The 22,875-nt window shown below is 39.9% G+C and overlaps 1 protein-coding gene across 2 annotated transcripts in view; it reads right to left on the bottom strand.

Moving 5' to 3' along the window:
- Aass (aminoadipate-semialdehyde synthase) overlaps nucleotides 1-22,875 on the bottom strand; it is a 53,683-nt gene that overhangs the window by 7,495 nt on the left and 23,313 nt on the right. For both annotated transcript variants that reach the window (XM_021164533.3, XM_021164534.3), the window contains 9 exons: nucleotides 22,211-22,333; nucleotides 21,731-21,842; nucleotides 11,243-11,302; nucleotides 10,929-10,996; nucleotides 8,486-8,607; nucleotides 8,192-8,318; nucleotides 6,758-6,868; nucleotides 6,559-6,667; nucleotides 5,502-5,642 (listed from right to left, as the gene is read on the bottom strand). In XM_021164533.3, the coding sequence (XP_021020192.1) occupies nucleotides 5,502-5,642; nucleotides 6,559-6,667; nucleotides 6,758-6,868; nucleotides 8,192-8,318; nucleotides 8,486-8,607; nucleotides 10,929-10,996; nucleotides 11,243-11,302; nucleotides 21,731-21,842; nucleotides 22,211-22,333 (973 nt within the window). The remainder of the gene's footprint in view (nucleotides 1-5,501; nucleotides 5,643-6,558; nucleotides 6,668-6,757; nucleotides 6,869-8,191; nucleotides 8,319-8,485; nucleotides 8,608-10,928; nucleotides 10,997-11,242; nucleotides 11,303-21,730; nucleotides 21,843-22,210; nucleotides 22,334-22,875) is intronic.

Genomic DNA, 22,875 nt, shown 5'->3' with positions numbered 1-22,875 from the left:
GAGAATAAGGAAAACAGTAAATGAGATCACTTCACATATTCTGCACATTCTTATTCGTTGGGAGAAATAAAACCATTTGCTGAATGTTCAGCAATAACCTGTATCTGCATAATACTTAAAGCATAAGCTGGAGGGTGCTGAAAAGGCAGCAGAGGAAGACCTCCCTTCAAAACAGACACAATGCCAAGACTATACAACAAAGCTCACATACAACTTACTGCTGTACTGTGGGTCAGAAGTTAAGCCTTGATTCCCCAGAGCCTCCTACCCCTCCCCAGCTCACAAAGTGCCATGAACACTGTTCTGTGTTTTAACTTGAAAGTATTACATTTCCTCTTAAGAGCTTGAAGTCTGTGGCTGTCCTTGAGATAATGAAAAACATTCTGGAATGATAAACTTAGGGCTGAGGCCACTGTCTAACTGGACTTTGTCCTGGTGGAAACAATTTGACCCTGCTTCTAAAGCTGCACAAAACCAAGACTGGAAGAGGCAGTGGCCAGGGTTCAGAGGGATTTTTCCCAAGGGAAAGTGGGCTAAATGGCATTGGTGCTCAGACTCCATCAGTACATGAGCTCACCTGTACCAAGGTGTGAGAGAGAAAATAGAAACTAATTTATACACAACCTAGGCCCCAGAAAGAAAGGGCTGCAGCCTACCTAGGATGGGTGAGGTAAGATCTTTTTAGTTGCAAAGTCACTTGCAGAGTACATCTAGAGAACCTTAGGAAGAATCCAAAGAATGTGAAGAATGCTTCCTATCTCATTTGCTCAGAGCCCCCTTTGTAGACAGTATTGAACTTCTTCTCATAGGATTCTAGTTTTAAAAGCAACCTAATAAAGAAGACACAAGGTGGGTCTCTGCATCCATCTTGCTTTTATAACTTAAGGCAATTCTAAAGTCCTGCTTCTTTAATTGAAGATCAGGACAATTTTTTAAAAGTAAATATCATGGCAAGGATTGTAATAAAAAACTATAATCCCAGTGTTGGAATGCTGGGACAGGAGAATTGCTAAAAGTTTGAGGCAAGCCTAAACTATGTTTTAAAACTCTACATAATAGGAGAGAGAGAGAGAGAGAGAGAGAGAGAGAGAGAGAGAGAGAGAGAGAGAGAGAGAGAGAGAGAGAAAAGAAGGAAGGAAGGAAGGAAGGAAGGAAGGAAGGAAGGAAGGAAGGAAGGAAGGAAGGAAGGAAGGAAGACCTAAAATCATCAAGATTCATTTAGTACTTGTAAATAAAATCAGGTAACTCATACTGACTGCTAGTGGTTTAGAAAAATTATCAGTGTGAGGATAAGAAACCAAGAGTTAGACAGATTCCCTGAAAGCAGACAGACAGGGAGAGGAGCCATGACCAGGTAATACAGATTTCAAATATCCAAGACAGCTAACTTCTTCCTATCCAGGACTTTGGCTTCTTCATTATCCTCCTGATCTGAGACAAAATCCAGAAAGCTTAAACCCTTGTGGACTGTTCTGCCCCTATTGCCCCTTCCCTCATGAAGAGACTGAATTTGGAACTTCCATGGTCCCACACACACCCACTTTGCTGAGGATTTTTCTCAGTGCATTGCTGTGTGCAGGGTTCCTCACCACTAATAAAAAGCCTTTCTACACCGGCTGATTCTGTCTGCCTTGTTTGAGATTTTTCTTTTCTAATACATTCTATACTACAGAGTTTTCCTTTTAATCCTTTAAGTAGCAAAGAAAAATGAACCAATCGAAGACCGCTCCACAGTAACACTCCTCAACATATGATAGCAGCAATGTCCAGTGTCTTAGGATCAAAAATAAGCCTTGTCCGGTTAATTATTCTATTAAGAACTTCAAAATGCATCTATCCATTTTGTAGAGGACATGTGGTTTCCTCTGCTCAGACAATGCTTGCATCCCAGACCCACTCCTGGCAAACGCACCTCTCATGACATGTCATGTTGTGGTGGAAGGCTTCTTTTTCATACATGCACCCAACCAATGTGACTTATAGGCATCTATTTTAGAACAAGCACTCAAATCCTCAAAATAAGTGATGAGCCAGCCTGCCTTTATCTTGGGCTTGAAAGGCATCTTATAATAAAGACAAACTAGGCTATTCCTGTTTATGACTAAACTTCTGTTTCTCAAGGACTGGGCTTTGTCACACCTATCACCTTAACTACAAATGATGCTGTACTTCCTGTTCCAGGAAATGGCAACTATGCCCTTGTTTCAAAGAATTATTATAACCATCTTGAACAGTAGTTTGTTTCAAAAGCTTGTTATGACCAGTTGTCGGTTATGACTACCCGGTTATGATCACCGTGCGATCATGCCTTTGTTTCAGGAGGTCATCATGACTAACTTAACTTGTTATGCTTATGTCCTGCTCCTATAACCCTATCACCAATTTTTCCCACCAAGTCCCTCATTTGGAAAACCCCTCCCCTTGAGCTATGAAAATCTTGTCTTCCTCTTATCCAACGCTGACTTCTTAAACTTGCCTTAGGGGGAGGCAGCTCTAGCCTGTATATATCAATTTTTAAAAAACAAGCTTGCTTTAATTAATCAATTAAAAAGCATTCATTAATTTGGTATGGTGATTTGATTCAGTGGTCTCTTTCCTTTCTCCTGTCTTTGGGATTAATGTAAGCTTCATCATTAAACCAATAAGAAATGTATCATGGTAAAGGTACAGGTTGTTATTTACTAGGGACCCTCAGTCTTTCAGGTACCTTGTGTGCTTTTCATCCACATTAATCACACATATTCTCAGAGCTGTAAACAGGCTGTGAGTGACACAGAATCAGATTCAAGCCTATCTAACTAACACACTATCTGTGTTCTTTCTACTGTATCAGATGAGCCTCTTGGTTTTGCTTATTTCTTGATCAGTATTTTCAAAAAGGATTCTGATATGAGTGCATCTACTGAAAGCTATGCTAGAGTCACCACAGGGAGCCATTGCTAACTTGATTTCTTAAAAAGGAGGAGGGGCTTCCTTTGCACATGTGTGAATTTCCAACTTTCCCACTTTCCCCACCATCTACACAGGGATGGACGTAGGAGAAGGCTAGTCACTGCTCCCACACACAGGGGAGGAAATCAGATTTGCTAGAAGTCAAAACAATATCAATGACTAGAACTTACCACAAGAACACAGCACAGCACAGTGTGATCTGCTCTCACTCATAGACCCTTTCTAATTACTAGAAAAGTTTAAGGATTCAACTGTAAGCCAGAGACAGTGAGGTCACCTATCTTCATCATTACAGTTCTGAGTTCTGTAAGGCCCATTCTGTGGCTGAGGGGAACAGTGACAGAGGAGATGGTGGCAGAGGGGACAGAAGGGCAAGGCTCTGAGAGACATTTTTAAGAAGTTTAACAATAAAGTTTGGGGAACAGATCTATAGACTTGAATCACTGAAATTTCTCAGACCCAGACAATCCAAGTATCTAAGTGTCAGACACTCTGATTGAGTTCAGACAAAAGAATAGTGAACAAAGGCTGAAGTGGCCAGGAAACTCTACAAGAGGAAATCTGAACAAGACCTTGAAAAAGTATCATTTTAGCAGCGATAAGAAAAGTATCCTGTTTTCTCTTCAAATCCTCCAATGTCAGGGAAAAAAAAAAAGTAAGAATGCACTCCATTTTAGAAATTGAGTTCAGGGTGGAAGGGGGGGGGGTGGATTTCAAATTAAATGACCACAAGTTCTGCAGCCAGAAACAACTTGTTTCTCCTCCTGGGCTCTCTGGAGCACTAAGTTCTTTCTGCCACTAATATTTGGTCAAGACTCAGTGAATGCCAATAAGTCTGCTGTTAGGCAGATTACAACCTACATGGCTTCATTAATTCACATGACAGGACTGCTGTAGAGGTTTCCAGGCCTAGGTCTAGGGATAGTTAGAACAGAGAAGAAAATGCCCAAGCCATGTGCTCATAAAGCTTGGGTATGGCTCTCATCTCATCCCTTTATCAGAGGAAATAAAGGCGACATTCACATCCTTCCTCATCCTGATGCATGCCCCTAAGATTCTCTGCTGGCTTAGTCCGGTTTGACCTGCTGTGATCCTCTGGTTACTAACTCATTTGTTCTCAAGTTAGGCTGCTCCTTAAAATCACTTGGTGAGATTTAAAAATTCTCCAAAGTCAAGCAACTTAAAAATTTCAGGACTCAGTTTTAGGCATTCATTCTCTTCAAGCCTTCACCATAATTTAATGTGCAGCCATGTCTGTCACTCATGCTGATCTCTCAGACCTGAGTAACCATAGCTGACAGGAACATTCATCTTGCTTCTTAGTAAATCCTTTCAAAAACAAACTCTGTGATTGCTAACTATATTCACCCTGTGGCTCTTAACTCCCAGATCATGGTAATTTTATAACCTTTGACAAATCTTTCCTCATTCCTCTCTCCCTTCATATTATCTGGAAAAGGAATTTGCAAGTGGTCTGACCAGTTACGACCTCCCCTAATCCAAAATGTGATCTGATCCTACATGGCTTCGGAGGAGCTAGTGACATGGTTAGTAAGGGAACTTACCACCAAGCTTGAGGACCTGAGTTTGAACCTGCATAGCAGAAGAGAACCAGTTCCTGCTAGTCTTCTTTACCTCTGGATATGCGCCATGACTTGCATAGGCATGGATGCACATGCCCATAGGTTTCACACGCAATAAAAAAGTTAATGTAAAAGCAATTTTACTGCCATTGAAGTTGGTTGAAACCAGGGTTGAGCCTCAGATGATGGCCTTGGCCATCCTGTCTATGCCTTAATCTCATTATTAAAAAAATAATCATGAAAATAATACTAATAATACTGTTAGATAGCATAGGCAGAAGAAATATTAGTTTCATTTTCTGATGCATCAAACATTCCATGTGGAGGGCCACTTGTATCCAGCCCTGAATTCTCTGAACTCAGGAATGTCAGTCAGCTATTGTCACTATTTTTGGTGCTTATTCCAAAGTCTAACTCGGGGTGTGTCATGCTGAAATCACTTGGAAGATAATGTAAATATACTCAATATGTGTCATACTGAAGTCACTTGAAATATAACCATTATTTACATATCTAAATAAGATGAGAAGTCCATTTTCAGAAGGAGCCAAGAAGGAAGAACGAACACAGGATTGGTTGAAAAATTAAAGGTGACTCATTAAATAGAACAGAAAAATATACACTAGGAAATATCAGTGGAGACAAGGGAGGGCAGGTACTAATACTTGTCAGTAAGAGCTGGGTGTTGACAGAAACTTAGCTGATTGGAAGAGAGTCCACACACCGGATGGCTGCTTCTCCAAAGCTTTCTCTGAGATAGAACTGTTCATCTAAGGAGGATACCAACCCTTTGCACATGTGTGTTCATGCACATGTGTGTTCATGTACATGTGTGTTCATGTACATGTGTGTTCATGTGCATGGCTGTGATCAGACAACACTGATATTGGGGGGAAGTGTTTGGAGTCGCTTTGGCCACCACTGCAGGTGTTTATCTCCAACGCTCCCAAGATGCGCCTATTTTACCTTCCCATTGAGCAGATAGCTAGCAGGCTGCATTATGTTCATCAAGACTCCCACTGGACTCCAGCTGAATTTATATCGCAAGGGATTATCTGAATGTTCAGGGGCTGGAAGGCCACCACAGTAGGAAACATAAGACTCAACCTGCAAATTGAGAAATAAATGAAATCAGTAATATTAAGAAGACTAATTATTAAGGTATTAATTAGGGTTAATGATATCAATCTGGTGAATTATTTATTTTTTGAAGTTATTGAGGCTTTCAAATATACATCCTTGAAGTCAAACACTTATTAACACAGATTATATATACAGATGCACACACATATATATGTATATGAAAAAATATATAAACTCTGATAGAGATAATAGCTAAATTTTCATTAAAATTTCAACTGTTAGAGCTATAGAGATAGGTCAGTACTTAAGAGTGCTTACTGCTCTCGCAGAGAACCATGCTTCATTCCCATGCCAGGCAGCTTACAACCTCCTGTAATCCCAGCCATATTGGAAAATCCAATACCCCCTTATAGCCTCTGAGGGCATCCACACACATGTGTATATGTACATGCAAACATATACATACACATAAATGAAAATAAAACAAATCTTTTAAATAAATAAATAAAAATTCAACTATTAATTCACTTTTTCTTTGTCAGTTCTTATAAGTTTTATATCCAAAAACATATATATATGTAAAAACTCCAAATCACTTAATTTGAGTGACCATATATACATATACAGTTATTCTTTGTCTTTTGTAATTACTTAATTAAACAACAGACAAATATCCCAAAGGTTTTTTTTCTAACTTCTAAATGCAAAATCTTATCAAAGAATCTGTCTCAAAGGCAAAATCTTGAAGAAACACAATGATTACAATAACATCTATTTCTCTAGAGCTGTTACTAAGACCCAAGTTGTTGTTTGACTCCTCAGATGTAGCTGTAGGTTCTGTAGTTTTTTTTAATTCCTAGTCAAAGGAAGAGCCGTAGTCTAGCAAATCACCAATGAGAAGCAAAAGACAATCCTATACCCCTGAGGGATATCTGCTCACCGTGGCTCCCAGCTCTTTGGCAGTATCAATTGTTTCCATTGCCAACATGTGATCAAGACCAGGGTCTAATCCCAATTCACCAATGACTGTAATGCCAGCATCATCCACACTGCCACAGGTAGAAAAGAAGAAAATGGAAAAGTCAGACACAGAGGAGGAACGATCCCCAGGTGGCACCTTACTGGAGACGGTGGCTTACCTCTTTTCCAGTTCTTTCATGGCTGGTGTAATGTAGCTTGCAGTGACCATATTAACCCTGCTTTCGATGCAGGCTTTGGCCACCACAGGATGAAGCACATAAGGCAACAAGCTGAAAACAGAGGGAGAAGAGACTCAGAAGCTTTGGTTTCCAGTCCTCTCTCCCCTTCCAGGATGCTTGAACTATACCACAGCTCAGTCCTAAGAAAACGCCCAAATTAAAGAATTCTCGCAGAAATGACCAAGGACTTCTGAATTACAGAGCAGATTTGTCCTGCTGTCTACCATACAGTGCTCTTCACTAATCCTTTCTGTAATTTTTCTTTTTCTTTTTGTTACATTCGCTCATTATGCTTGTCTATGTATGCATGTAAGATATCATCTGAATCACAAATATCTCGTAATTCAGAAATTCTATTTCTAGTTTCCTAACACTAAAAGCATAAGACAAACACTGAAGGGTGTCTAGCAGCATGTTCATAACAGCCCAAATCAAAACAACGAAATTCCATCAAAGTTCACACAGTAGAGCATACACAGCCAGTTCTCATAATCACAATATCAAATGAATGAAGGCAGTCACAAACAATGACATACTGAATAATCCAATTCTACAAACTTTGAAGACATGCAAAAAGCTAATCTAGATGTTAGAAGAAAGAACAATGCTTCTGGGATAAAGTCAACAAGTTTACAAAGGTTAGTAAGAGGACTTATAGGATATTATCAACATTGTTTCTTGATGTGGATAGTGGTTAGAAAATGTATTAATGTTGCAGCAATTCGCTGTGCAACATAATTGTGATTTTTTTTGATTCAAGAGTATGAGTGTATGTGTGTTTGTTTGCTCACCCGTGAGTGTGCAAATAAACATACACGTGTAAGAGGAAGAGTGTGAGGGAGAAAGATATTGAGAGATAGATGGTGAGACAAAAAGACAAGAGACAGAGAGAATATTGAAACAAAGAGTCAGAGACAAAAAAAAAAAAATTATCAATTAGCCCAGACTGGCCTCAAACTTTCAATTTTCCTGTCTTAGCCTCAAGCAAGTGCTGAAAATACAGGAAGGTACCACCACACCATACCATTCTCATACTTATTTATATTTTCACACATATGTTCTTCAATTAAATGTTTATGAGAGAGAAGACAGAGAAGGAAAAAGCAAGGAGGAAAGAGAGACAGGGAGAAAATAAGAGAAGATTAAAACAACAAGATGCAGGGCTGGAGAGATGGCTCAGCAGTTAAGAGCACTGACTGCTCTTCCAGAGGTCCTGAGTTCAATTCCCAGCAACCACATGGTGGCTCACAACAATCTGTAATGGGATCTGATGCCCTCTTTGGGTGTGTCTGATGACAGCTACAGTGTATTCATATACATAAAATAAATAAATCTTAAAAAAAAATGCACAGAGAACTTTTTGTTGCCCACTACCTGATCACAAGATCCTGGGATTCCACCAGGGATTGCAGCTTTGCCTCTTGCTTGCCAACAGTCAAACTGACAGGATTAATGTTGTATTTCTTGCTCAGCTGCTGCATTTGGTTCGTCATGTCAGAGCCTATTTCAAGAACACAAAAATCCACTTTTTAAAGATTTCATTCCATTGGAGACATTTTCATATCTCCACAACTTTTCAAAACTTAGAGGTAAAAATCATCTAAGGTTCATATTCAACAGGCAATGAAATTAGTTTTTATTCTTTAAAAACAAAAAACAACTCATTACCTAGTGTTATTTCTATATTGTTGTCTCTTGACAGATACTCCAAAACAGGCCCAGATACGTAGCCAGACCCAAGAACCAAAACCTTCTTCTTGGTACTCATTGAAAGGAATTGAATGCGTTCTCTGTTTGAAAAAGAAGGGAAGGCAGATAATTAAGTTTATTTCTTTTAAATAACAAAATTGTGTGATCTCCAAACACAACAGAAACTTAGATGCTGAAGCAACGAAATCTCCCTGCACTGCTTTCAGTAAAAGTGTCCTAGGAATTCTTTAGAAAGACATGCTTCATCCATTTGTTTTAGATCTTGTATAATAGACCCTGGCCTCTGAGATGTTCAAGGTCTACAGACTTCCATGAATTCTGAAGCTAGAATGAGGACTGGGCTCCTTTTTTCTCTGCTTACTTACAGTCAAATAACTTGGTTCATACTTTGTCCTCCCAGAAGTATTTACTCAAACGATCTTGTGTCTGGATGCTGGATACCTTATTTCCTCCTCACCACAGTCCAAGGAAACAACAGCCTGAACAAGGGCTTACTGCTACCTGCATCAAAACCTGTTTTGTCAAATATCTTTAGGCTAATGTAAGATATTAAGACTAGAAAGTATTTTAATTCTTGGCCCATGTATTCTGTTAAAGGTTGTACTTTGACAAACAATGACCTCTGTGGTAGTGATGGCGTCTTGCTTCAACAACAACCCTTTATTGTTTACTTCATTATGTGTTGAGTATGGGAGTGATTATCAAATGGTTTTAACAGAGATTCCCAGATGTCCTCACGCATCTATAGGCACAGTCTGGTGGGGGGGGGGGGGGGTTCACAGCAAACTCGGATGGTGGGGTCTTTAGGGTATTCTCACATTGCAATCTGCCAACTTTTTCATTTGTAATAAGTGAATAAATACTAATGTAAAATGTTGCCATCCATCTTCACCCAGAAGCACATGCACACTACTGATAGGAGATCTCCTTCAACTATGATTCTCATCCATTTAACTAAAAGAACCACCATTACCTGCTTACTAGATATTCTTTCCAGTAGTGCCTTATATAATTTGTATAAATAAAACATTATTTTGATGTACCAATATAAAATGTTTAAAACACTCCTAGATTCCAATTCAGTCCACATCAACGGTACCCCTAACCCCAAGTTCCAGGTTAATAGTCACTGCGCTGAGCAATGAAAAGAATGTAAGACTAAAGTAAATTCCCTTTCTAGGTAAGATCTCCATGATCAGATTCCGGCCATAAGAATACACTAGGGAATGAAAGAAGGCAGTTCCAGGAATCGCAGCCAATCAGCCCAGCTGCCCCAGGAGCTCCGATGCACAGACTGAGGAAATGACAGACTGGTTGACACATCATTACCCTCACAGTGAGGAATCATCCAGGTAACAAGGATAAACAGAATTATAAATAACAGGCAAATACATGCTTCCCTATGAGAAACTCTCTTACAGAACTATAAAGGCAGTTTGAATGTTAGAATATGGAATGCTTTTAGAAGTTTAGAATTCTTTAGAAAGAATACTCAAGCATTTAATGCCAAAAGATTCCATTGCCACATTTATATCAGCAGTTCTACACAAGCTAACACATATTAAGAAACACAACGTGTGTGTGTGTGTGTGTGTGTGTGTGTGTGTGTGTGTGTGTGTGTGTTAAAAAAAAACTTGATTCTGGCACAGCTCTTTATTTCTTGGAGCAAGGACCACTTTAAAAAAAAAAAAAAAAGGTAAGGTGGGTGTTCTATTGTGTCCTGTTTTCCCCCCTGGTTTCTCTCAGCAATTCAGCTTACATATTATTTTGCAAAATGTGAAAAGACCAGTGGAAGTACAGTCTGTGGGGGGAACAAGACAATTTCAAGAAACATCAGTGTTTCGTGACTCTGAACAGCAGAGTCTTTTAAGGAAGCACAGGGCTGGCTTGATGGATTCACAGGCTTTTTAGGGCACCTTTCTCCTCTCACCGGCTGCCTTCTTCACTGTCTCTGTTCATTTCTGTTCACGATCCCACTGTGCTAACCATCATACTGAACAAATCAAAGTCCAAACCTTCAACAAAAGCCCAAGCAGAAAGCACCACAGAAAGGGTTAATATGCTGACTTCCTCTGGGGGTGGAAAGATGAATTTAGAAATCACTGTGTGCAAACTGAAGAGGACCCACAGAACTATTCAAACATCAACACTGCTCCACTCTTCCGCTGGCAGGCCAGACCCCGGCGGTTTTGAACTGCCGTGGGAATGCGATGCTGCTCCTCAAAGAAAAAGCACGCTGGTTCCAGCTGTTGTTGCTTGCTTTAGATTTCTAACATATCAAAGTGTACATGCTATATAAATCTAATATTTATAACTCTCCATGAAACCTTTAAGCATATCTATCAAATGCAAGGTAAGAATAAAGTACAATATCAGAATTTTTTTTTTTATCAGTACATACCTGCTTTCTCGGAGTTTCTGTATATATTTGTATTTGTCAGTCAATAGACCATTGGACGTAATCACTGCCTAGACGTGCATACACAAGACAGTCCTTTAGTATTCAACATTTAGTCCTAGGACTACGAACACATGACTGATAGAAGAGACAGAATAACTGAAGTGTGGGAGAGGGAGTGGGGAGAGAAAAGAATGGGAAGGGCAGAAACAGAGAGATGTCAGGAAAGAATGAAAAGAGTACACATCACAAAGAGAATAATTGAAAAGGATGGTAGGAAAAGGTTGCATTCCCATGAAGAGACTCTCATCACTTACATCTCGCACCACTGGAGAAAAGTTCTGGCTTTCCAGAGGTTGTGATGCATCGGATAACAACTGTGGAGAAAGAGAGCAGGGGAGAGGTCAACAAAACCGAGGCCAAAGGGCACTTATCACCGGACTAAAATTCTGCTTAAAGAAAACGTTTTCCGAATATTGCTAAATATAAATGAATGCCATAAAAATCCATAGATAGTTCCATGTGAAGAAATCTAATGTTGCAAGGCAAGGTCTGATATTAAAACTAAAATTTGATTGTAATCACCTTTGCTTGCTGAGAACACACAAAAACTCTCCTTTCATAAGCAAAGTATTATATTAAATTTCCCAAGTATTAGAGCATAGTCTTCCCTTTGAGTGCTTCTATCCCATCCCAAAACTACAAGCTGTTCCATAAGAAGCAAACGAGCCCACAAACTTCACTGCAGACCCTTTGGTCATATTTAGTTTTATGGGGAACAGAACACTTCAAAACTCAGGAATAATGAATAGTATCTATAATCTGTCCATTTTCTTTGAAGATTGAATCAGATAGATATTGACAGAAGACACCTCCTCCATCTCTCCCTCTCTCCCTCTCTTCCTGAAACCTCAGGCAGAGTTTCTTAGAACTGACCTTGAACTCACAGAGCTCTACCTACCTCTGTCTTGGAGTGCTAGGATTAAAAGTATGAGCCATCACACCTGACCCACTTCCTACCACAACTGAAAAGCCTTCTCTTTTTCTCAAGATCCAGAAACCAACAGAGTATCAGTCAGAAGTTTCTTAGGGTAAGGTCTAGAACACTTACCCAAATAAGGAACAGATCATTACACTGAGGTGGTGGAAAGGGAGCGGGGGGGGGGGGGGGGGGGAGAAGGAGGAGATACTAGAAACAATATAACATTGTTTTTTGTGCATCTGAAGCAGATAGTCAACAAGTAGTTATTGAATCCAAGAGAAATGAAACTTCTTTATCATCCCCAAGCCTGTGCCCTGTAATACCACAGAATCTGTACGGGTGTTAAGTCAAAAGTAAAAAACTAACAAAAATGTACCAATAAAATGACTTCTAATGACATTCTGCTAGTACCACAGACTAATGCCTTGCTCAGCCACCATCAGGGAAAGTTCCTCCTACAGCAGATGGGAACAAACACAGAGAGACATCATGCAGAAAGTGAGAGACCTTGCAATACTCAGCCCTAAATGGAATAGTTCCATCAAATCCCTCTCAGCAAGGTTCAGGAAACCCTGCTGGAAGAGGCGGCAGAAAGAGTATAAGAGCCAGAGGGGATGGAGGACACAAAGGGATAACGTCCTCTGAGTCAACAGGACCAAAGCTCCTATGAGCTCACAGAGACTGACACAGCATGCACAGGGCCGACTCAGGTCGGTACCAGCTCCTTGGCATACAAATTCTGGCTTTCAATTTAATGGTTTTCTGGGACTCAAGTGTGTTAATGCATGGGTCTCTGTAACTTCTCTTGGGCTCTTTTTCTTCTGTTTACTTGTTTCATCCAGTTCTGATGTGTTAGTTTTTGTTTTATCTTCTTATATTTTATTCCACTATATTTTATTATTACCCCTGAGCTGCCTGCCCCCCACCCCCATCAAGAGACACACAGTGAGTAAATCCTGATAAGAAGGGAGGTGGAGAGGAGGGGGAAGGAGTAGAGGGAGGAAAAATAATAATCAGAATAGAAAATATGAGAAAAAACTATTTTCAATAGAAGGAAATAGATGATAAAGAAAAAAGTAAGAATGAGGGAAAATAGAGTAGCATGTATACTTTAAAATAGTTCCTGTTACAGTATGTAAGAAAGAGACCCCACAGCTCTGTTACAGTATGTAAGAAAGAGACCCCACAGCTCTGTTACAGTATGTGAGAAAGAGACCCCACAGCTCTGTTACAGTATGTAAGAAAGAGACCCCACAGCTCTGTTACAGTATGTAAGAAAGAGACCCCACAGCTCTGTTACAGTATGTAAGAAAGAGACCCCACAGCTCTGTTACAGTATGTAAGAAAGAGACCCCACAGCTCTGTTACAGTATGTAAGAAAGAGACCCCACAGCTCTGTTACAGTATGTAAGAAAGAGACCCCACAGCTCTGTTACAGTATGTAAGAAAGAGACACCACAGCTCTGTTACAGTATGTAAGAAAGAGACCCCACAGCTCTGTTACAGTATGTAAGAAAGAGACCCCACAGCTCTGTTACAGTATGTGAGAAAGAGATCCCACAGCTCTGTTACAGTATGTAAGAAAGAGACCCCACAGCTCTGTTACAGTATGTAAGAAAGAGCTCCCACAGCTCTGTTACAGTATGTAAGAAAGAGACCCCACAGCTCTGTTACAGTATGTAAGAAAGAGACCCCACAGCTCTGTTACAGTATGTAAGAAAGAGACCCCACAGCTCTGTTACAGTATGTAAGAAAGAGACCCTACAGCTCTGTTACAGTATGTAAGAAAGAGACCCCACAGCTCTGTTACAGTATGTGAGAAAGAGACCCCACAGCTCTGTTACAGTATGTAAGAAAGAGACCCCACAGCTCTGTTACAGTATGTAAGAAAGAGACCCTACAGCTCTGTTACAGTATGTAAGAAAGAGACCCCACAGCTCTGTTACAGTATGTGAGAAAGAGACCCCACAGCTCTGTTACAGTATGTAAGAAAGAGACCCCACAGCTCTGTTACAGTATGTAAGAAAGAGACCCCACAGCTCTGTTACAGTATGTAAGAAAGAGACCCCACAGCTCTGTTACAGTATGTAATAAAAAGAGATCCCACAGCTCTGTTACAGTAAGAAAGAGACCCCACAGCTCTGTTACAGTATGTAAGAAAGAGACCCCACAGCTCTGTTACAGTATGTGAGAAAGAGACCCCACAGCTCTGTTACAGTATGTAAGGAAGAGATCCCACAGCTCCTGTGTCTGACTGAACACTTCGTAGCACTGCTTTGGAAGATCGCGGAGCCTCTGAAGCAGTGAAGCTGAAGAATGTGGGACCCTGAGGGCACTCCTTGAGGTCTATGTTTTAACTTTGTTTTCATCCTCTCTTTACTTCTGGATGCTCCCAAATACAATCAAGCACCCTGACGCTCCTGCCACCACCACTGTCATCCCTTCTGCTATGTGGCCAAATAAAACTTTCTTCTCTTAGCTGCTTTTTGTCAGATACTTGATCACAGCAATGAGAAAAGCTATACAGGAAGTTGGTACAGGCAAGTGGGGCCTTTGCTATGATAAACTGGACCACAGGAGTCATAGTCCTTAGATGCAAGCTCATTCGAAAAATATGGAAGAGTGTGGGCTAGAGAAGCCCTCAAGTATCACAAGCAAAGCTTAATGGGCCATTCTGATGGGAACTGGAAAGACCAAAATGTCAATGGGGGAGGCATATTGTAAAGTCTGGGACAATGGAGTTTCAGACACAAACAGGACATTGTCAGGAACTAGACCAGAAGCCATTGTGTTACATTCTTTTTAAAAGTCCAGTTGTTGACGCCCATGTCCAAAAACTTCACTGACAACTTCAGAGGTGATAGACTAGGGACTAGGTGTCTGGAAAGATTGCTCAACAGTTAGGACACTTGTTGCCCATGCCGAAGACCCAGGTGTGTTTCCCAGAACTCGCACAATGGCTCACAGTGATCTATAAGAAACGTATATACTTACAATTCAATAAATATTTTAAGAAATTAAGTAGTGAACTAATTTGTTCAGTGGAGAAAAAGTTGAAGACAGTACAACCATTCAGAGTATGGTATGGCTGTGTGTACACATCAGAGTATTACTGTGTTTGCCCATATTTACTGTGAGAGAGAGCAAAAATTCCCAGAACTCACACAAAGATATGGATTCCACACACAGACAGCAGCACATAAGAACTACATTAAACTCATTCATAAACACAAATGTAATAATGGGTTTTTTTTTTTTTTGGTTTTTGTTGTTGTTGTTTTTAAGACAGGGTTTCTCTGTATAGCCCTGGCTGTCCTGGAACTCACTCTCTAGACCAGGCTGGCCTCAAACTCAGAAATCTGCCTGCCTCTGCCTCTGCCTCCCAAGTGCTGGGATTAAAGGTGTGTCCACCACTCCCAGCATAATAATCTTAAACAAGATAAACTGATGTGTGATAAACTGATGTGTGAACTCAATAAGAGTACAATTAATAGATATACATGAAAACACATGTGTACATGCATCTGCAAATACACACATACTCAAGATATATTAGAAAAACTCTTTAGAGTAAAATTGTTAGTCATATCTCCAAACAGAAAACCACCTAAATGTCAACCAATGTTAAAATAAACAGATGTTGATATAGCTATTAGCAACCCGAACTTGGTTACAAATAGAAGGTTAATACATTGTGGTTAAGTTGAGTTTACTCTATGAATGTAAACATGGTTAATTTGAAAATCAGTTGACAGAAATTATCATATTAGCAAATCAAAATCATATAACCTTGATGAATGCAAAATATAACCACCATTATAATAGTTCAAAAGTCTTTGATATGTAAAAGTATGTGAAAATGTTATAGTAAGTAGTAGATTTTCTGATGAAACTATTCTCTAAGGGGTAGAAGGGACCAAAGAGTCAGAGGATGGGGAGATTGGCTGTAAAATACCAACTTCTAAGAACAACACAGATATGACAACCATGGCTATTGTACTGGCACTAGGTCCACACAAGTTGGCCCTTCTTGGCACTAAGCTATAGAGAGGGCTGGGCTGAGCTGGGCTGTAGAATTTATTGTTGATCTACTGATGACCAATAGATTCTGACTTGAGGAGAGGCATGGTATCAACTTGTATGCCCACCGGTAGTCAGACTAAGTTCTGACAGTTAGTCCCCGTGCACGACCACACAGACAGCTCTGATTAAACTCTGAAGAACACTAAACAAAAGCGAAGTAAATACTGAAGACAGTCAGGGGCAGGGCTTGGAGAGATAGGTCAGATGCTGGAGAAGATAGGAGAAGGTAACCTGAATACATAGTGTGTATGTATAAAACTTTAAAAGAATGAAACCTGTTAACAAAAAAGGATTTAAAGAGCAAAGAGACAAGGTGCCTGCTACTATTATTCACCATAAAAGCACAAATATCTTTCAAAGGTACCAAAATCTTCAGGACAGCAGACATGGAATGGTTGAAAAGAAGAGTGATTCGGGTACTGGGTGAGAACAAAGAAGTGGGGGGTGCTAGTGCTGTCTGACCTTTGACCTATGGCTCGCATTGCAATGTGACCATTTTCACTTTTTTTTTCTTAAATGGTAGGAGATTTTTTTTTTGAGATTATAACATTTCTCCCTTCCCATTTCTCTCTCCAAACCCTCATGTATTACTTTCCCCAATCTCTTTCAAATGCATAGATTCTTTTATCATTGTTATTACATGCATGTGTGTATATATGTATACATATATATTACAGTCTATTTAATGCAAATTTAATGCTATTTAATGCTACTTGTACGCATGTTTCACTCTTACCCAACACATGCCTTTGATACTTTTAACACTTTATATTTTACATAATATAAAAGCTTTATATTTATACTCTTTTATTTAATAAAAATTGTATTCTTGAGTGTTGTCATGATGAGTCACACTGGCTAACTCTCATGATGTTTACTGCAAATTCACTGAATTGACCCCCCCCACACACACACACACACACACACATACCAATATGAAATGTACTACACTGAATGATAATTTTTATTAAAGACAAGTAGGAGGTCAGTGGTATGGACAAGCAGGTTGCCACCTGCTCTTGCCACCAAGGTTATATTGTTACCTGCCCAAAACTTCTACAAGATCAGGGCAAGTACAGATGGGGGAAGGGTTCATAAGACCTCATTCCCAGCCACCGGCTATTGGTGGTTGATGGTTGCTCAAGGAGGGACAGTCATTTTTCTTAGGGGTAAGATGCCCGTGCTTTAGTAGATGGCTTCTCATTCAATACATACAGGCAGTATTAATAGTCCTCAGGAGTTGTTGTTTTTTTAATATATGAATTAAGAAGGGAGATATTTTGTGGGTTTCTGGGCAGAGTTGGAGGTGGAAGGAGAGGGTATATAAAATAAAAATACACTGTAAACAGTTTTAAATTAGTGAGATCATAGCAGTTGCAGTCAAATGGAACTAGGAAAAAAATAATTCTGAGCATGGCAACCCAGACCCAGAAAGTCAAACATGGTACATACTCATTTATAAATGGATTTTAATTGTTACATGGAGGATAATCATGTTGCTGTCCACAGACCTAGAGAAGCTAAATAACAAGGAGGTCTCAGGAGTGGATGCTTGGATCTCCCTGGGAAAGGGAAACAGAATAGACTTTTGTGGGTGGATGGGGGTGGAAACAGAAGGGACCGGGTGGAGGAAGGAGGGACAGAGAGCCTAGATTGCCAGGATCTAGAAGCTGGAGAGCTCAGAGACTTAGGGTCGAACCAAACAAGACTGAGCAAAATAAAATAGAATGGAAAAAGGTAATGAAATGATTCCTAATGATATTCTGCTGTACTCATAGGATCAGGGCCCAGCCCAGTCTCCAGCAGAAAGGCTTCTTCCCCTGGCTGATAACGGATGCAGAGACCCTCAGCCAAACATTAGGTGGGGCTCGGGAACCCCAGTGAAGACAGGAGAGGAAGGATCATCATAACCAGAGGGGTCAAGGACACCAGGAGGACAGAGCCCATAGAACCAACTACGAAGGGCTCATAGGGGCCGGCATGGGTCTTCACTAGGTCCTCTGCATACATGCTTTGATTCTTTATATTGGGGTTTTCATAAGAATCCTAATGATGGTCCTATTGAGGGTACCTCTCTTTTGTCTGCTTATGGGACTTTTCCCTCCTACTGGGTTGCCTCATCCAGCCTTGATTTGAGGGTTTATACCTAGCCTTACTGCATCTTGTTATGCTGAATTCAGTTGATATCCCTGGGGAGCCTGCTCTTTTCTGAAGGAAAATGGAGAAGGAATAGATCTTGGGGGGGGGGGGCACTGGGAGGAATAGAGTGAGGGGAATCTGAGGTCACAATGAATTGCATGGGAGAAGAATAAATAAATAAATAGAAATTTAAAAGAAAATATTAGTAGTCACATCCATCCACATGACTACTTGATGTTCAACATTTAACAGAATACAAGGTGGGCTACAGTACACAACTTTCACATGGACAAGGAGGACTTAAAACCAGGAATTTGCCAGCCCTTATGGCTACTCTTAATACTCTCCTGGAGCCAAGGTAACGCAATCCACTTTCTAGCATCAGGAAGTTTCACGTTAGATTTAGGAGACTGAGCTCTTAACAACTATCCCTCCTTTAAATACGAGGTGTAAACCCTAGAAAAAAAAGTTCAGGCAATAAGCAACTGCAGGAAGGGTTTAGACACAGAGGGACAGCAGGCTTGGAGAGTGACATCAGAACAGAGGAGCATCCACAGGAATAGCCGAGTTTGGTGCTGCTTTGACGACGAGCCTTGGGTGACGTTCTGATTTCATTCTGTCAGTGTCATAAACCATACTGGCCAAAGGAACTTACTGGAGGAAAGAGTTTATCTTGGCTTACTAGTCCATCACGTAGGGAAGGCTGGCCAAGAACTTGAAGAAATCATGGAGGAATGCTACTTGCTGTCTTCCCTGCTCAAGTTGCACTAGCTTAGAAATACAGCTCAGGACCTCCCGCCTAAGCAATGATGCTGACAACCCTGGGGCCCTTCTGTATCAAATAATCAAGACAGCTTCCTCCAGAATCCACAAACCAGACGGATGTATACAATTCTTCAGGTGATACAATCCCTCAAAGCATTGGCTCCTGTCAGGGGACTCTAGGATGATCAATTGACAAGATTAATCAGGATAATCAATAGAAGTTCCTGAAATCAACTATTAATAAGTTTTAAATATATCCCCTTCTGAGTAGCAGATATAATTGTGTGTTTTCCTGCTGCATCTTACTTGACAGTGCATCCATACTGCGCATGCTCCCCACACACGGGTACCATTAGAAGCCATCTCAGATCTCAGCTGTGGTGGTGGTTCAGTAGCTTCATGTTGAGTTCCCGGGCCATGTGACTTTCACCTCACTTTATCACACAGATGTGGTTATTAAGTTACCAAGAGCCAGAAAAGTATGCAACACGCAAGGTATTTTGAGACTGAGAAGCCACATTGACATAAATTTTATAAGATATAATTATTATTGCTCTATTTCATAATTAGTTGTTATTATCAATCTCTTACTGAACCACATTTTTCAATTAAACTTTGTCATAGGTATGCATGTATAGAGAAGATATATGTGTAGGCTCTAATACTATATATAGTTTCAGACATTAACTGAGGAGTCCCAGAATGAGTCCAGGCAGATAAGAGAAACTAACATAAAAATCACAAAATGGCTTTTAAAACTGTGTTCCATATGATAAAGAAAAATACATTCATAACAAGAAAAGCAGGGAGCTGGGCCATGGTGGCGCACAACTTAAATCACAGCACTGGGGAGGCAGAGACAGATGGAGGTAGAGCAAGTCTATAGAGCAAGTTGCAGGACAGCCAAGGCTACACAGAGAAACTCTATCTCAAAAAAAACCCAGTATTGATAGTGTAGTAGAAGCCAGAAGCCTCAAACCGGACCAGTGACTTATTGCAGTGAACATCTGCAAGCAGATAAGTGTGGAGAAGAAGGTATGCTATGACAGTAAACACACTGATACTCTACAGCTTCCACAATTAGATCTTTTTTTTCTTTTGTGGGGGACATTGCAAGCAAAGAAGGTGGGAATGAAGGGACATGGAAGTGGATGGGATTGGGTTGCCTGATGTGAAGTTTACAAAGAATCAACACAAAGTTAAATAATAATAAAACATAAAAAAACAATAAAATAAATTGATGATGATGGTGATAATGGTGGTGGTGGTGATGAAATTATGGAGATTCTCATCAGAGAAAAAGAAAACTACCAAGAAAAAAATAATTACTATTCTGAAGTTAAAAAGTATACAGACAGGTTTGCCACCAGGATAAAACCTACTATGGCATTTACAGACGTGAAGCATTCTTCTGAATTCTGAAGGCTCCTATACTCTCACACATATATACATACATACATACATACATACATACATACATACATCTATCCATCCACATATATATACATATATACATGCATACATTCAATTAATAATGATAATAAATATTGTTTCAAAAATAAATCTAGTCATCAGAGAAGCAATGTCAAGGAAAGTGAATATAAAACAGAGCTGGGACATTTGTTATTCTTTTTCCCCCTAGACACACATGCAAGCACTGAGACATTTACATCTCTAGAATGTTAAATATTAGGAAAACCATTAAGATTATATTCTATACTTTTAAGCAGCAAATTTTATAGATGGGGACCTGAGTGATCTTGGGTTCTACAAATCTAGCTGACGCCCACTCTCACTTGCCATTGCTGCTCTCTTAATTCCACTACCTATCCTCAGAGCCAACTCCAGACACACTGCAGACTCAGCCTGCATTGGCACATGATAGCAGGCAAGAAATATCTCCCCAAGTTGTCCTCTGACCTCCACAGGTACATCACAGTGTAAGCATACTCCAGTATGCACACATACACATCCAAATACATCAACAAACAAATAAAACATGTTTCCATAGTATTTTTTAATGTGTGCATCCTCCAATTTCTTCTCAGTAACCCTTTGGTTACTCAAAGAAGACAACGTCAGAGCAGAAGTTTTGATTATTCTCCCACTGTTCACTATGGTCCCATTTCACAGTCAAAGAGAAATGGAGAACAAGGACACAAACAAGAGCTGCTATTCATAAATTTGGAATCTCTGCCAGAGGCTGACGGCTGTTAGCAACAAAAACATAACACATGCTAAGTCAGAACCCAAGATAAACACTGATGGAAGAAAGAGTTTCTTTCGTAAACAGGATGGAATCTAGATTACACAGCATTTCAGAAGACAGTCACAGGAGACAAAAACCACCTCAGCAGAAGCCATCAGTAAACACAACACTAGCAACTCACATCTAGTGATAGTTTGTATATTTCCAATTGTCCTGATCTATTAATTGTATCACAGTAAAAATGTCCTCAATATAAAATGATCTAGATAGCAAGGGAATTGATGATAAAGCAATTTTACCTGCCCCCCCCCCGCCATGTTGTAAACACAATAAAATGTATATGATGAAATAAATGTAATTGATTGTGAGCATGAAGTCAGAGACATCGTCCCCAGGAGACAAGTAACAGATTATGTAGAATAAAAATGGACCTATAAGTACATTTGGGGAAGGGCTGGTTTTTCATTTTACAACAGATTTCTTAGATACAGAAGACCAGAGCGTTCATAATAATATATTCATTCATAATAATATATATACGCATTCATAATAACACACATAATAATATAATATTAATAGTTGTACTTAAAGTCTCAGAGTTGCTGTGGAGCCTACCGGTCCCCTTACCATTTCTTCAACATAAGGGTAAAGCATGTCTCCAAAGTATTCCGTAGCCTCGATTGGGAGCTGCGCTGGCAAATTGTCAATGGAACACATCAGGATCCCGGAGCCTTCAACACTAAGAGAAGCAACATCCTTTATTCAAATGCACAAAATATGACTTGAAATTTTTCCCAGACTCTACTCCATTCCAACATTTGTATCATTGTTATTAATATATTTGTAGCCTTGAGAAAAAGGCATCACACTATAAATAAAACTGCTTTTCAAACAAAACTTTTTTTTTTTCACTTGGCAGCCCATCTCCCATTTAACTATAATGTATACTTGTTTAAGCATCCAAATTTCAATGTAATTTTTTTCACTACTTTTTAACTGTGTTTAACCATATACCCCCAAGCTTTCACACCTTCATACAGAAGGGAAATATTGAGTGATCCAAACTAGAACATTAAGGTAAAGAATCATCAACTTTGACAAACCCACCTGTCGTGAATAATTTGCTGGTCTGCGTCATACATGCAAAAGGGCCGTTCTATGGTGGTGCACTCAGTCATAAAATCTATGGACCCTCCCGTGTCTGCTGAAATGTCACATATTGCCACAAGTCTGAAAATAACAGGAACACTCTGATGAGAGGATGGAATTCTCAGGCCTTTGGGAAGACTAACAATGATGAAAAATAAAGTGTGCTTGAAACAAATTGCATTTATTTCCCAGGAACTTAGAATCTTCGTTCTACAGTTCAATCTTTGGGACACTGTGTTGACCTAAGACAGGGGGTTCTTTAGTTTCCATGAGAATCATGAAGGGAAAAAAGGGGAGGAAAGGAATCTGAAAAAAAGGGGTGGGGGAAATTCCTTCTCTACAGAAAAATTTGATAGCAGACAGAATAAGGTGGCCTAGTTCATCATCTGTAAATAAGTATTATAGATAGTACAGCTGCCTCTCACTGTCACTCCTCCACATCCTCAGATTCAACTGAGACCTGAAAGCATTTGAGGAAAATGTTGCATCTATAGTCAGCATACAGACAATATGTTCCTTCTCATTATTAGTTCTCTACTTACCAAGTAGTAGTTCTGCACTGAAATGCTTATCCTCCTGCCCCCCACCTCTCACCACCCCCACCCTGATCCTTTTTTGAAAGG

Source organism: Mus caroli, unplaced genomic scaffold, assembly GCF_978045245.1.
Source record: "Mus caroli unplaced genomic scaffold, Mus_caroli_1 scaffold_7, whole genome shotgun sequence".
In the NCBI taxonomy this organism is placed as follows: domain Eukaryota; kingdom Metazoa; phylum Chordata; class Mammalia; order Rodentia; family Muridae; genus Mus; species Mus caroli.
This window is presented reverse-complemented; position numbering and strand designations above follow the sequence as displayed.